At 39.0% G+C, this 16260-nt stretch overlaps 1 protein-coding gene across 2 annotated transcripts in view; it reads right to left on the reverse strand.

Annotated features, from left to right (window-relative positions):
• Positions 1-592: 592 nt before the first annotated feature.
• SLC10A7 (solute carrier family 10 member 7) overlaps positions 593-16260 on the reverse strand; it is a 197545-nt gene continuing 181877 nt past the window's right edge. For both annotated transcript variants that reach the window (XM_077815348.1, XM_077815347.1), the window contains 2 exons: positions 9586-9731; positions 593-5460 (listed from right to left, as the gene is read on the reverse strand). In XM_077815348.1, coding sequence (XP_077671474.1) covers positions 5416-5460; positions 9586-9731 — 191 coding nt within the window. In that variant the 3' untranslated portion in view covers positions 593-5415. The remainder of the gene's footprint in view (positions 5461-9585; positions 9732-16260) is intronic.

The following is a 16260-nucleotide window of genomic DNA, read 5'->3' on the forward strand; positions in this document are numbered from 1 at the left end:
ATTTCCCCCATTTCTTTGATCATTGCATTGGCCACAAATTAAATCCCACTTCCTACTAAAGAGCTCACTCTCAACCACTAAAGCAAAGAAAACATTTAACAGGCTTGTTTTTTTACCTCTGCTTGTTCTCCAGTTTCTAGCACGAAGCAGGCCTGTACGTAGTGATGCCTCCTACCACGAGCTCTGGACAGAGTGAGTTAGAAGATGCAATGCACATCAGTTTTGCAGATCACTACTTTTTGTGGTAAATCATGGCACCACTGAGTAATTTTCAATATTTAAAATCAAGGCTAAAAATGTTTTAGCACATATTTATAATTATTTGAGAAGCAAACTGTATTGTTCTGTAGTTTGTTCTGTGTTAAGTGGTAGCTTCAAGGGGTTGTACATGTAGAGCTTGGTAGAAATTGTTTTTTAATAGTTTCGGTGTCTAATATTAATGTTTATGTAATAGCATTTTTTTATCCATTTACATTTCCACAGTTGTACAAAATTACGGGTTTTAAGCATTTAAAAAAATCAATTTAAGTCTTCACACTTGTGCAAAATTAAGGGAGGGTCAGACAACTATTTAATGACAGTAGGCACAGACTCCAAAAGTTAAAGTTTTATAACAGCTAAAACACAAATTGTCAACATCACATGTCAAAATAGACGAAGTAAATATCCTTAAATCAGACTCTAATAAAATTCTCAAGCAGCATTTTTTCTTACTTTTCCTATCTGTATATTTTGATCATCATCAATGGAAATATTTTTTTGTCGGTTTGTGTGTGTACAGTGGAATTGACATGTACCAACATTTACCCATAATCATCTAATCCTTCAAAGCCTACATATAACCAAAAAGATTTTGATCTAAAGGATCCAAAAGAATTTACATTTGACAACTATTCTTGGTATGCGGTTCAAAGATGAGAAAGTAAAGAGACACCTAAGTATGGTCTCCTAAGAAGGTACAATCTGTACAATCTAGGAGGCTGGATTGACTTCAGAACTCTTGTAATCTGGGCCAGTGGAGATCAGGTTTGTTATGGGTTGGAGAGGACAAACCATCACACTTAAAATAAAACTACTCTTCATTTACTCTCTTAGCATGCTACATAATACAGAGCAGTTTTAGAACAATAGAAGTGCTTCTCAAGTAGCTTTCCTTGCAAGATTACTTCATAGTTTGACAGACAGCTCATTGGAGATGCACAAATGTAACTGAAGGGCAGAGTTTAATATCTTGTCTGTTTAATGTGTTTGCAAGAGGCCATGGCTACATGTGGCACGTTATAATAATGGTAATATAACTGAATTTGAATGATAACAAAATGGAGAATTTATGATTTAGCCTCTTATCAGGTAGTAATTCCCCAAATACATCACTCCAGTGCTGCAACATCTATTTAATTGCAAAATAGTTTGCATGACACAAGTTTTAAAAAGTATGATACTGTGATAGTCTGATATGCAGAATTCTGTAGAAGATTATGATTCAATATGAAATGCAATTCAGTGTTTTCTGTATTTCATTTTTTAATGCCAGAATAACATCAAAAAAAGAAACAACTCTTCCACATGTGAAATTGCAAACAATTATATATTTTAGACTTGTTTCTCTCTAGAGATGTATGCATACATACACACACAGAGGTATGTATGTATATATACACACAATTTTTGTGTGCTTACTACACACAATTTTTCATCCTGGTTTCTATCTCACTCCTGCATCAAGACATTCCTGCAGAAAATCATGCACATGTACAACTGAAGGTGAAAATTGTGATTAGGGAGCATACTACAAAGGTTTCCTCTTTCCCTGTTCACCAGAATAATTTATACAAATTTTATATGTATTTTTGTGAAACCAAACTGCTGAATTCTTCTGTTTCTCCTCTGTGGATGGATACAAGTCATCAGTCTCTCCTATGACTGTTGCTCTTTTAGCCTGTGTGCTGCACAAACTAAGCAACTGACACAAGAAGTACAAAACCCAAAAAAGTAGTGGATAACGATTTCAAAAGAATTAGAAAATTATTTGACTTGAACATATTACTTAGGTCATTATACCCTTTTAGCTTTGGAGCTTTGTTTATTCCAACACATAAGAGATGATTAGCTGTTCTGTTAACTCTTGATAGCCAGAGTTGACAATACGACGTGTGATTTTTTTTTTTTTTGCATTGACAGTAATATATGGAGCCTCAGATATACAGAATGTAAGGCATTAATGAGTGAGCAGAATCCTTGAAGTCCTAAACATAGTCCAAAAATCTCATTTATATTAAAAGGAGTTTTATTCTGAATATAGACTGCTGGATTTCTCCCAATAAATGTGAAGCCAAGGCCAGAAACATTCAGAATGTTTTCTAATCCTCTACTTATAAAACAGCACTATATTCAATTAATTTATTTAAATCTGATTACAACTTGCCATATCTTCTGCTTGATTCTCACCTTTCCTGCTACATAAAAACAGGTCTTGAAGTTATTTATATCCACAAGAAAAGGACTGTCTCTAGACAAAGAACTTTTTTTCAATTTAATTAGTGAAATATTTTAAAAATTGTTCACACTTTTTTTTTTTTTATAAAAAGGAACATGCAGAAAATTCTACAACTTCACTGACAAAAGAATGAAACCTCAACTTACAACCCCTCCCCCCCACCCCAAACACAGACCCAGATGATAAGGAAGTTTGTCTTTCCCCTAATTTCACATTAACAAAACTAAGTCCCATGTGTTCCTTTTATAAAGGCATGTAAGCATAACTGAAGGCATAAAATGAACAGCTAAACCATCTTTAAACATAACAGAATATTTTGGATATGAATAATTAAGTTCCACTAAGTATGGATTTAAAAACTTATTTCAGATTTGCTTTATCTCTCGTTCAGAATAATACATCCAACATTAATTTATGTAAAAACGGGAATTAACATATACCATTTAGGCTGCTCTAAACCATCACTAATTACACTAAAGGATCTAACAAAATTCTCTGGAAAATAGTCTTAAGAATATTTTTAACACAATAGAATTATAACAAAGACAGACATTTTCAACGGAATCTAAACTAGTTGTTGCATTTATTGAAGGCGTTAGATTCAGTACATAGAGGTAGATCAGTTGGAATATTAGCAGTGTATTGACTGTTTAGAGAGGACACAATCAATAAAGGGGGGAAAAGCAATTGTGTGTGCTAGAATTCTTTTAATAATTTATAACAGTCAACCACAAACTCATGCTGTCTTTGGGCTTGATTCAATGCCTGTTAAAGCCAACAGAAAAATTCACTGATCTCAACTGGAGCTGGATCAGGCCTTTTTATACTTTGAGGGTTCAGAGACAGATTCATGGAAACAAAACAAAAAAGCTATAATGGAACTGTGCCCTTTAGCTAACCCTTGGCTGCTCTCAGTGTTCTTAAGCATTAGGTAAAGGAATTTTGATGCATATGGAGCCACTTTATGTTAAACATTTGATAAAGTGAAGCTTATGATTTGGAGCTAAAAACTTATGTTTGATCTACTTTCATAACTGGGTTTGAGCACACCTCTAAAGACACACTTATCAAAAACGTCTTTGAGCTCACTGGCCACTGCTCTGTGCATTATTTGCAGCTGAAAAGAAGCTTAGATAATACAGGCCCAATCTTGGAAGGCGCTGAGCACCCTCAACTCTCATTCGTGTTTAGTTTCATTGGTTCAACTCTAGTTAATGGAAACTGAGGGCGTCAGCACCTTGCAGAATCTTTGTTGCTTGCATGTTTTATGATCAGGGATTGATGATTTCAAAACACATCACTGACAGCCAGTAATAATGTCTGATATTTTAATCTCAGTGGCAATGGAGCAGCCTACTACAGACCTCTGCTAACACAAGGCATCTCTGCTTGGCACCAAATGGAATCCTCTTATGTTAAACCAACAGGAGAGATACAGCGAAAAATAACAGGAATAACAGGAGAGATACAGCGAAAAATAATTTGACAAACACATGGGGACATGCATCCCAAGCATCTTAAGACAGATCGACAGCTGGTATAAATCTTCATAGCTCAATGGAGCTATGGCAGAGAAACTGAGGATCTTCCCCTTTGTGTTTGCAGTTACTGCTTGCAATGCAATTGAGTGCAAGGGGAATAGCGACATACAGGATACCTCTGAACTCTGTACTTTTATCTTTCTTTTTTTCTCTTTTATTTTTTAATGGACAGTCACCACCACAATTCCAGCAGAGAGGTACCTCTTAAAATTCATGTTAATGCACCCATTCTAATTGCCTGACATTCTGAATAAGGTGCTTGTTGTGTGTTCAACTATATACCTGTTCTCCATGTATCCTTGGTCCCTTTTCTCTGTTTATTAAAAAAAAAATTCTATATTTTTAAAGAAAATATTTGCAATTGATTGTAAAATTAACCATGATAATGTTTTTGTTGTTAGAAGCATCCTTCTTAATTTGCCTTACAACCTTCTCAATTAGAGAAAAAAACTGTCAACTTTCTTGTCCTCATGAGGTTTATTAACATGGCAATATATAACTTAATTTTGCTTTTACTATGGTAAAGATTCTATTTTAAAAATAGCAACTAAATCCTATCACTGCAAATCTCTGTGTTGCATTTGGGAGAAAGAACAGAAAAAAAGAAAAAAAAATGTGTTCACCTTGGATAAATAATAAAAAAAAAAACCTCTTAGTTGCAAAACACAAATATTTCACTCATAACCCAAGCACCAGACCATTTCTTTGAAGAAGCTTATGATGCACTTAAGACATACAATGCCACAATATCATAATACAGAACTGAAAGAAATTTCTTGAGAAACCATTAACTTTGAAGGAATGTCTAGACAACTGTGTCAAGAAATGCAAATAATTTATGCTTCTCAGCTCCAACCCAATGGATGGCCCCATGCTGAGTGTACACAAACTCAGAAGAAAAAGGCATGTCACAGTCATATGACTAGGGAGGAGAAGAGAATCGCATAGAAATTCAAGTTAATCTTGAACAGAACTTCAGAAAGCACTTCTCTAAAGTTAGCCAGCATAGCCCCTGGTCATTTTAGCTAGTTTAAAACACTAACTTACAGGTGGTGCATCCTAGCTTCAAATGAGAGGTGATGAAGGGAACACAGCTTTTAATTATTATGATAATTCGTTCTGTTAGAAAAATAAAAACTAAATGACTACAAAATACTGTACAACCTCTTGCAGTAACTAACAAAGTGGCTTCTGGAATCAATGCTTTTGCCAAAAATGCATTTTTAAGGCACTTAAACAGGTATCTCTTATTTAATATATATAGAAAAATAAAATATGCGCTAAAGCAACATTCACAAATACCAGTCTTCTCAATTGTCTGTGTGTGTACAGTATAGTACATATATACATTCACTGTGACACGGACTGCTTCCATTGTTATACCTTCACAGGTGCTTTGGGCTGTCTTGTTAATTTCAGCGCCTGCAAACATGAAACAAAACAGTCATTTATTGCGTTGCTAAAGACTATAACCAAATACAAGGCAAGCTTTTATTTTACTGGGTGCAAAGGGTTCAGTATATTTCCAGGTGGCTCTGAGAAGCCATATTATCCAGCTTTATTACAGTTTATAACTGAAAGGTTCTAAGTCGTTTCCACTCAGTTACAGAGTCAAGTTTTTTGTGCTGTGAAGGATTTTCATCTTACCTGGAAAATAAAATCACTTGACTCTAAACTGAGCTGTGCGCCTCTGTGGAGGCAGAGTAGCAGCTGGAGGGGGCAAATGCAAACTCCCCTCTACTTGCATTTCAGTCACTGTCACTCACTGAGGTGCTGGGGAGTTTAGTGTTACAACTTTTGACTAGTACCTGTGTCCTTCCTGAGTGGCAAAGCCCAGCAGGAGAGCACTGGAACTGTTGGAGGAGACTGTCAAAGCATCTCTGCTGGTGGGCTGAGATTCAGCTATCCATAATAGAGCAACTGGTAGGCTCTGCTCAAGAAATCATCTTGTGAGGCAGATAATCCAATTATTGACCTGTTTTAAATTCCCTTTTTGGGGACAGATTGTTGAGAAGGTTAAGAAGAGGCTATTCAGATAATATCTGGAGTCCTCGCATTCCCTTGACTTCTGATCATTAGGTTTCAGGACTGATTATAGTACAGAAATTGTACCAGTTGCATTGACTGGTGATCAAATATCACTGTTTCCTTTCCGAGAAGTCCCAGATGGTAACAATAAGCAAATAAGTTACCAGTCCTGAGGCCTCTCACACAGTAGTTTTAAATATATTTAATGTCTGTATCAGTTTCTACAGCTTGTCAACCACCCCATTAAATACTTATACAAGACTAGATGCCGCCAATATGCTGACAACACCCAGCTCTACATTATCTTGGTGCATGACCCAACGAGTGAAGTCGAGCAAATTAGTCCTTGTCTAGCTGAGGCTCAACTCATACAAAGCGGAGATAGTGCTTGTAGGTTGGTGGGGAGAAGACCTCTTGTTTTAGGGAGTACACGTAGCGGTTTGTCCTCCAACTTGCAGTGTTGGTGCTGGATTAGACTGTAACTGCTCCTGGATGCTCACATAGTAGCTGTGAAGAACGCTTTCTTTCAGCTGCATTTGTCGGAGAAGCATGGCTTCTTCTCTTGAGTGTAGACCCTATTTATTTAGCCATGCCTCTGTCCTGGGGAGATAAAATTGCTGCAATGCACCCTACATGGCACTTAATGTGGTTGTCTATTTATTAAGTAGTGTGTCCTATGGCACATTACACCAGTGCTCTGTGATCTATACAAGCTTCCAATCAGCTTCTAGATGAAATATAAAGTGTTGAAAAAAAGCTTTACATGACCTGATTACTTGAGAGGCAAGCTCTTTCCTGTGGTATAAGTCTGAAATTTCTATCCGGGATGGTGCTAGTCCTAATAGCCCATTGTTTTATAAAGGGGGAGGGAGGAAGGACATTTTCTAAGAGAAGTTCTGAACTCTGGAAGTTAACTCACAACTCCTATAGGTCCTAGAGAGATGGGATTTGCTGACCCTTATCAGAGAACAGTCATGCTTTTTCCTGGGCTTATCCTGAAGGGGTACTTTAACAGATGTAAGTTGGTATGAGGATGGAGACTATTATTTTGCGGTGGGTTGATTAAATAAGAGAATTATATTTTGAGAGATGTAATTTGGTGGGTCTTTGCAAATATCTGTCCTTTAGTTTTATACATTTTTCAAGCCTGTAAAAGCTCCTTGGCAAATGTTATTTAAAACCAACATAAAAAAATTCCTTAAAAATAAATTGGGCATATGTAATGCCATGTCTCCCAACAACTATCAGCATTTAACAACTGCCAAAATTTAGCCATTAGAAACTGTACTCTTGGATATTATATACCAAGGGGTTCAGGAGAGAGAGACAATTTCACATTTTGTTTGGGTAACAATTTCTTTTACTTTGTAGTTTGGCAGATTTTGCTGCCATATTTACAAGCTAGAAATATCCTACTGCAGATGAACCTCTAAATATTTAAATTCAATTTCATACAAGCAGATCACATGTACTATCATAATTAAGCAAGAATGTCAGTGGAACTGAGAACTGTGACTGGATAACCGTCTCCCACTGCAAGAGAAATGCCAAAGTGAAGCCAAGGTGTTTATAGAAAATAAACATCAAGGTGATGATGACATGTTTATTTTCAAAGCGGGAGACCATTATCCAGTCACAACATTCAGTTCTATCGTAATTATTGCATCTGTACCAAAATCTTCATTGATTTTAAAAAAATAGAGTAATTAAAATAATATTCATGTGAATAACTCAGGAGACCAAGTGAAATATATTGGTGCAGCAGAATGACAGTTTCTCAAAATATCTTTATTGCAGCATTATAGTCTGAGTAGATGACTTGTCTGGTACTTAATGAATAAGAAACTAGTGCTTGGTGCACCTCCAAAGGAGGTGCAATGGTGGTTCCATATCACTTTTGCTCTCCCCCAGTCTTGTACCCTGCCTGAAGGCTACTGTAACTTGCAACTGACAACAGCCTCAAGAGGCCTTTACTACAAGTGGAGATCACAGATGTGCAGATTAGCTCCAGCCATACTCCCTATCCTGGCCTCAGGGAAGAGAGAGGTGATACTAAAGCTGTAATGCCCTAGCAGTGTGGGTGATCATACTCTGGCCGGAGATGCCAGTTTAACTGGGCTTTTTTCAGGACTAGCACAAAGTTAGACCCAAGCACAGCTGAAGATCAGGACTACTGTACTTTTATTGATAAAGTCTGCCTGAAAGGGCTTTTTTAGGGGATGAAATTTTCAATCTGAGTTTTAGGCCATGATTTTCAAAAGTGACTAGTGATTTGGGGTTCCCAACCTGAGATACCTTAAAGTGGCCTGACTTTTAGACAGTGCTGAGGATCCACTCTCTGGAAATTGGCACCGTTTGAGGTGTCTCAAGTTAGGAAACCAAAAACCGAGGCACCCCAAATCACTAGTTTGAAAATCCTAGCCTCAGAGTTTGACACGGGCGTTGGACTGACAGCAGTGGAGGCTGATGGCCTCTTTGGCTGCTGACTCAACAACCCCAACATTTTTGTTGAAAATTTGAAATTCTGAAAATTTCAGTCAGCTTTCTTCTCTGCCTACTGAGGAGACTTAGGCAGTGGCAGTGTAAGCTTTCCCACACTGTGCTGTAATGTACCTCAACTTTCACCTACAAGGACTCCCTGTATGGGTGAGAGTTTCCCAGTCTCCATATCCATTCAATCCTTGTCATCTCTGCTAACCAGAGGTGCCAATTAGTGTCCATCACAAGGATTTGTTTCTCTGGTGTTGTTATTTCTATCTTAAGAACTGGACAGACACCACTAAACCTATTTCACATGGACCACTGAACAGCTGTCAAATGGTAATAGCACCAATCACTGCTATAATAAACTGAATTTGACCCAGTGACTTGGAGATGAAAAACCTCTCTGTATCATGTTGCAGCCCTATGAACCAGCCAATGCTATATTTTTGTTTTTAAAACTTGACATGAAATACCAGTCATCCACCTAGTAATCTGTATATTTTTCATAAAGTATAAAGCACAACATAATGTTAGAAAACAATGAAAGCTTTAATCCTGAATGATTTTAATTCATTGCATACAGGGCTCTTGTTTAAAAACAACAACAAAACCCAGCATATACACAAGATCTCAAAATGATAGATATATGAAATCTCACCAGAAGAGAAATTCCAAAGCTAGCTTTATTTGATAGAGATTGGCTCATGCTGTTAAATTCAGATCTATGAAGGGCCTTCTTATTGGGGGTTTTCTGAGTCAGGTGCCTGGCTTGCTAATGAGCAAGGAGCCAGCTGCAGAGGTCTGATCTGGATCTGAACTTCTCAAAAATCTGGGATGTTTGAATCCTGGGTTTTCATTCAGTCTTATTTTGAATATCAACACCATAAAACAAGAAAGGAACAAAGGAAACCCCTAGCCCAGGATCTACAAGAACAATGAAGGGTTTCAGAGTTACATTTACTTACAGTTATTTTTTCTTACATTTAAAAAGAAGTACTCTGCATTATAAATATGTCTGTGGGTGCAATTTCTTACCTTCTGTCTAGAAACCATCCAAGATTTTATTGTTGGTACCAACACACTGCCAAGAAGAATCTGAGCTGGGTGATAGATAAGTAAGGGGACGGAAATTAACGACAGGTGCTCATAGCCGGAAAATACTATCTTCAGCATTGGAATCCCTGTGGACACAAAGACAGCAGACTTAAGACTCCAACTTTGCTTTTCATTTCAAGGATCACAGCAAAACCTTTTACATTTTACTAAGATTTCAACTAGAGAAAAGAACATTTCTGCAAGAATGAAGACACAGAAGAATCTTGTGAAAGGCAAAAAAAAAAGGTTATTACACAACAACTCCACTGCAGAGGACCCTTTCCTCCTCTGGCAAAGCTTTAGAATACCAGAAAGGCTTGAAACAGAAGTTCCCTAATTAAGTGGAGCGATGCCAAGCTCCAGCCAGAGGCTTGATGCAGATTTGCCTTGATGGAGAGTGATTGTACAGGTGCAGGAGGGAGTCTTGGATTTTTTTTATTTTTTTTTCTCTCCTTTGCTCTATCCTCATTTTTCTCACTTGTTCCCTATGAACCTGCCCATTTGCTCCCATTCATAATCTTCCTCAAGTCCTACCAGCTGTGTGGGAGCACTGTGAACCTACAAACTCCTGATCCACTCCCTTTTCATAGAGAAGTGTTCAATCATCAGCCTTCCCTGCTCTGACTGATGCTTATGGCTCAGATGGAGCCAAGTGCCTGTCAAAGGGAATATTCATTTGTTAGCGAGATAGTATCACTTCCCACTCTAGCAATGAGTTTCTGAAGAAAGGGAGGAAGACAAAAGTCCTAATGAATTAAAGGGGCAGAACCAATCAGCTGAAGTAGTTAGTGGAGAACTAGGAAATGGTTAGAGTACAGAGGAGGCTGGCGGTTGGGAGGAGTGGAAGTAAAGTCCCAAATGTAGGACATCTTTCCTAGGAGACTTAGTTTGAGCTCAGCAGTGCTATTTCTATTACACTTTCCCAAGGAGAATCTTGATAGATAATGAATTTGTATGTCTCTGTCTGACTCAGCCATTATATACTAAAACAAGGTATCTTTTTAAATACTTGTTCTGTAAAATAAGTTTATATAATCTGAGAGGATCTCTTTTTATGGAATGTTTTTCCATATAGGGCTGGAAATAAAACACAAAACTCTTCACCTTTAGGTCACTGATTCAACTCTAGGGAAAGGATGGCAGGGATGAGATCTGCGAAACTTTCATTACAAAACCCGCATAGGTGAAATTTTTATCATAAACCCAAGCTTGGGTTTGTAGAGGCTGGCAAATCTCAGCTGAGTTTGGAGGAAACATGAACCATCTGAACATAAGAATAGCCCTACTGAGTCAGACTAAAGGTCCATGTCTTCTGAGAGTAGCCAGTGCCTGATGCCCCAGAGGAAATGAACAGAACAGGTAATCATAAAGTGATCCATCCCCTCACTCATTCCCAGCTTCTGGCAACCAGAGGCTAGGGACACCATCCCTGCCCATCCTGGCTAATAGCCATTGATGCACCTATCCTCCATGAATGTACCTAGTTCTTTTTTGAACCCTGTTATGGTCTTGGCCATGACAAGCGGCTCCTCCTCAGCACTGCACACAAGTATGTTTAGATGTCTTAAGAGGTCTGCAACCATCACACCCGGCAGGCAATTCACCACATTGTTCTCCTGGACATCACAAACCCATCTATCTACGTTCCTAATAACCAAAGCCTCCATGACTATTACCTGTCTCTTCCCAATAACTGGGGTCCCCTCCTCTGGAGGGATCTCCTCAATGTGAGGACACCGTGACACCATCTGGAAGGAGGGTCCCAACGATGAGATTGTTTTCCTCCATCCCAGCTTGATGTTCTCCTTCTGAGATGTTCAACCTTCTCAACAGCCCAGCGGTTGTCAGAGTGGGGATGGGACTGCTCTGCCATGTCCCTGAAAGTCACCTCTGTGAACCCCTCTGTCTCCCTTTGCTCCTCCAGTTTAGCCACTCTAGTCTCCAGAGCCCATAGTTGGTCTCTGAAGGCCAGGAGCTACCTGCACTGAATGCACACATATGCCACAATCGTGCATGCAGCATTCAGTGCAATAAACTGGATATCCTCCCCCGCCCCCACTCTGCTGCTGAACTTCTGCCGGCGTTCTTTTACTCTTACTCTTGCAGGATTTTTTTGTTTTTATTCTTCATTGGGGTGGGTAGTGTTATCGGTCTAAGTTTAGAGAATGTTTGTTAGGTGCCTCTCACACATGCACACCTTACACTCCCTCGCAAAAGTCCCCTGTCTGCTAGCTCCTCTGGTCGCTTAGGAGCTGGTTTCTTAAACCCCTCTTCTCTTCACTCTCATCTGGATGGTGGGAGTCTAAATGAACCAAAATCAAGAAGTTTGGACAAACTGCCATGAGCCAAACCTGCAAAGCTCCACAGAGGTCTAGCAGAGAATGTAAGAGATCACACCATCTGATGGCTATTCAATGACTTGTGTAATGAGCTGCTGATGTGAATTCCGTCTCCAGTGGACAAGTGGCCACATCACACAAATCATCTGCAGAATTAACACTACTAATGGTAGCCTAAAAAGAGAAATGAAGGCATGAACATGTCACTAGAAGGTCAACCACATGCTCCCCCGTTAGTGGGTCTGGCCATGGTTGCGGTTCATTGACAGGGCAGTGTGGGGAAACTTGGACTGATGCTGTCTGTGCTCTCCCATGCCGATACAGAAAGATATAGGATATCTTTAAGACCTCAGCCTATCACCTTTCAGAAGCACTTCATGGTTACTTACCATTTAAAAGAATACATTATTTTGTGTAAAGATGATATAGAATGAAGTTATCCAAGTGTTTTCTTCAAACACATCATTGTTCAAAATGTTTCTTTTAAGACACAGAAAATTATTACTATGCTCCACCAAACAAGGGTGCAGACAGAACATGTAACAGATCAGTGCCTTGTTTGGACCATAGAGAGGATTACACATGAAAGTACCAGCTATTCCCTAGGGGAGCCTTGAGAATTCATCCTATTTTATTCCTGATTTAAATGTCACTCCAGGGGACTCACACTTTGGCCTTCATCCTTCCAGACAAGGTGGGCTGGACTCTTCTTTCTGAGTCCATCTATGTGGCTTCTTAATTGGCCAGAGCAACACTACTGAGCTGGTGAGACACTTCTTCACTCCCACCAGCTGATGGCTTGGATCCACCAAAATTACTGCTTCTAAAAAACACTAACATCCCCCTTCATTCGCGAACTCTTCCTCTTACTGGCCTCCCGGACCAAGTACTGTCTCCCTCCCTAGTTAGGCAGCATAAAACCTACTTGCCCCACATTCACAGCTCCAGCTAATCCTGATCCATGCGTGATGCTCTATCCAAAGATGCTGCCCGAACTCATCCTTATTCATGGTGCCTCCACAGCACGCCTCAGGAGCTCCTTTTAATCCAGATTGTCAGTTTCTTTACACAAAACCACTAATACTGGTTCCAGTCGTTCAAGACCATACTCATAACTAGCAGTCTTTACTCATGTGAGTATACCCAGTGAAAAACCACTAACATAATAAGGGTCTGCAGGACTGGGTCCAATATTATTAAACAAACACCTTCAAACAACATTATAGGTCTGTCATCAACCTAAAAGAGGGAGACATTTAAAGTTGGTTTTGTTGTGCCATATCTCAATTAAAAGGATGCGAGTCCTGCTGGACTTCTGAAAGGCCTGGAGGATTCATGGTAATCTGCAGTGGAAAGGGAGCTCGCCACACAGTGCAGGGATGAAAGATCTTTCAAGGACTTTCTGAGGCTAGTGAATACTCTATATTTGGATAGAGTCATATGATGGATACTTGCATTGCAAAGGAGTATACTTTGCTACACATGCCCACCATGCTGTTTTTGCACACTGGAAACAGTTTTATTGCATAACAATTTGCCATCCCAAACTTCAGAACTTGAAGCATAAAAAAAAAGGTATGGTCCTCTAAATACAAGAAAGCAATCTGAAAAATGACTTACTTGCTGAATGCACTACATTCAACTTGATGATGATGATAATAATACTGTACTTAGCATTTAGGTAGCACAGTTTCATCCAGAGATCTGAATGCACTTTACAAAGGTGAATAAGCCCCATTCTCCATATTTACATATGGAGAAATTAAGACAGAGAACTTTAATGGCTAGCCTAAGGTCACACAGGAAACTAACGGCAGAAGCAGAACTAGAACCCTGACTCCCAGTTCTGTCCCAGATCCAAAGTGACGGACATGTTCTTCAAAGTCCTGGGTTGAGAATAAACATGAGAAATGTTAGCCTAAAAGTTGATTTTTTGGGGGAAAAGCTATGAGTCAGTAAAAACTGGGAAGTAAAATGAAGACTGTCATCCATAACTACGAAGTATTGTAACTAGTGTGACAATATAATTAGATTGTTGGGTACTAAGTGATCCTTAATTCATGGATTGTTTAGATACATGTCAAAACAGTAGCTCTTTGTGAGCCATTAATGTGCAATTAGAGTAAAGTTTCATAATTTAACAGGAAAAGCTGACTGGGGATGGAGTAAATTTTCAGGTATGCATTAATTAAGAAAAAATCCTGTTCATTTTTTATGCAGCTCCCACTTACTGCAAACCCAGCCTTTGCCATCTTTTATGTGTTTGTACTAAATATGGAATTGGGGAGTAACACAGACTGGATGCTCAGAAACTCATGTTAGTAATGGTGAAAACAAAGTGTTGGAAGTTTGGCTTTTCATTGGCTAAAAATTACTCCCTAAATTAAAAAAAAAAAAAAAGATAAATAGAAATGTTTGTGTGTAATGTGCCAAACAATACTTAAAATGCCTTCTATCCCACTAAGAGTCTATAGGACTGTAGCTGTAGTTCTATGTAAAACGTAGCCATTTATAAAATAAAAGTATCCAGAGATGTTATTGTATACCACGTAAGAAAATCTTGCAAACCCTTAATTAGGAAAAAAATACATAATTTTTAAGGTAAAAAAGAAGAAAGACTCAAATTGGAAACCTGTTACATTATTTTGTTTTGCTCTCCTATAACAAAGAGCAAAACTTTTTAAAATAAACAAGCAAACAAAGAGAGCCCCCATCTTGATTCCTGGGCTGAGGATGTATGCGAAGTTTCAGCCTGCAATGTATTTTAATGGTGAGGTTGTGAACTGCTGTTAACTGAAGCTATAACAGAAATACTGACTGAAACAGTAGTGACATGAGCAGGTGCTGCCATAACAAAAATAGTAAAGTGAAGGGGATGAATTTAAATCTTTCAGATGGATAGCAAGGAATGAAGGTGCTAAGCAAAAAGGATCTGGTTATCTTTATTTTGGTCTGTCCGCTCCTGTTTTGCTCATCACTTATAGCATACTACTACTGACTCTAATGTAGTAAGATAGCTACAGCAAGATTAAACTAATTCAGTATAAGTTTGCACAGCATCAGAGCACATACATTAAAATAAAATAAGGTCAGTTAGACACCTCACAGGTTTTCTCAAAATACTTTAAGCGTTTCTGAACTCATTTTTCTTGGATTTTTGTTAGCATATGTGCAGTTCTACCTGATGGTTTAAAAGTGGTTATATGTACCCTGACATATATTGCTGTATGCTTGGGTGGTGGGTTTTGTTGTTTTGTTTTTTCTTAAGAGTCATTGGGCCAGATTTTTCCTCACACTAGTGTAATCTGATTGACTTCACTGGCGTTAGTCCTGATTTACACTGCAATCAGAGGGAGGGGATTTTTTGCTGGGATTTTCGACTCTGCTATGGCTTCACTGTATGATCTCCACGATGTAAAGCAGAGGTGGTCAAATATTCTGACAGACACGTGGTCAGGTACACACACATTCACCTCCAAGAAAAGAAGGAGCCATGGGGCCTAGTTAGATGAGAACACAGCACCTCACAGGATCAGGAGATGAAAAGCAGTAAGGAGGAACACCAACCAAGGACCGTCCAAAAAATGTCCTCACTTCTGGGGAAAAAATAAGCATCTTTCCAGCTGGATTTTCCCTGCTTCTTGCTCCCTCGGGCTTGTTCCTTTCTTCTCCTTCTCCTGTCTGCTCTCATTGTTCCTGTGTTCCCTCTCAGTCTTCGGTTCCTGTACTCCGATGGGCTCTTTTTTCTTCCTCTTCTGGTCCTTTATGTTCTCCCTCACCTAACCTTTCTGTTCCTGCATATTCTCTTTTCTTCTTTTTCTCAGTTCTTGCCCTTTTAACCCATCTTCTTCTGCTGCACGAGGATCCCAATTCTCCTCTCATTTACAGCAGTGAGAATCAGGTGTAATTCCATTGAAGGCAATGGAGTTACACCAGTGTAAACAGATGTTATGAGAGGAGGGCCAGGCTGGATTTCCATTTATTCCTGATGTTTCTGCTCTTTTCCCATGTCTTTCACCACTCTTTTACTACTAACATTAAAGCATTTTGTGATACAGTGTTAGGGGCCTAGAGCTGACCCAGTGCTCTGGTCGCTAAAGGTACTAGCTATTTCCCTCCTGGAATGGAATTAATAGGACGGATGGGGGCTCAATTAGACAGGAAGCTGACCAGCTAATGAAAGCAATCAACCAATCAGCTGGGAACAATTAAAAGGACAAGAAGGAAGCACAAGAAAGTGGCAGGCAGAGACCAGGGGATACGGGATCTCAGGATG

The sequence above is a fragment of the Eretmochelys imbricata genome, chromosome 4 (assembly GCF_965152235.1).
Source record: "Eretmochelys imbricata isolate rEreImb1 chromosome 4, rEreImb1.hap1, whole genome shotgun sequence".
Lineage (NCBI taxonomy): Eukaryota > Metazoa > Chordata > Testudines > Cheloniidae > Eretmochelys > Eretmochelys imbricata.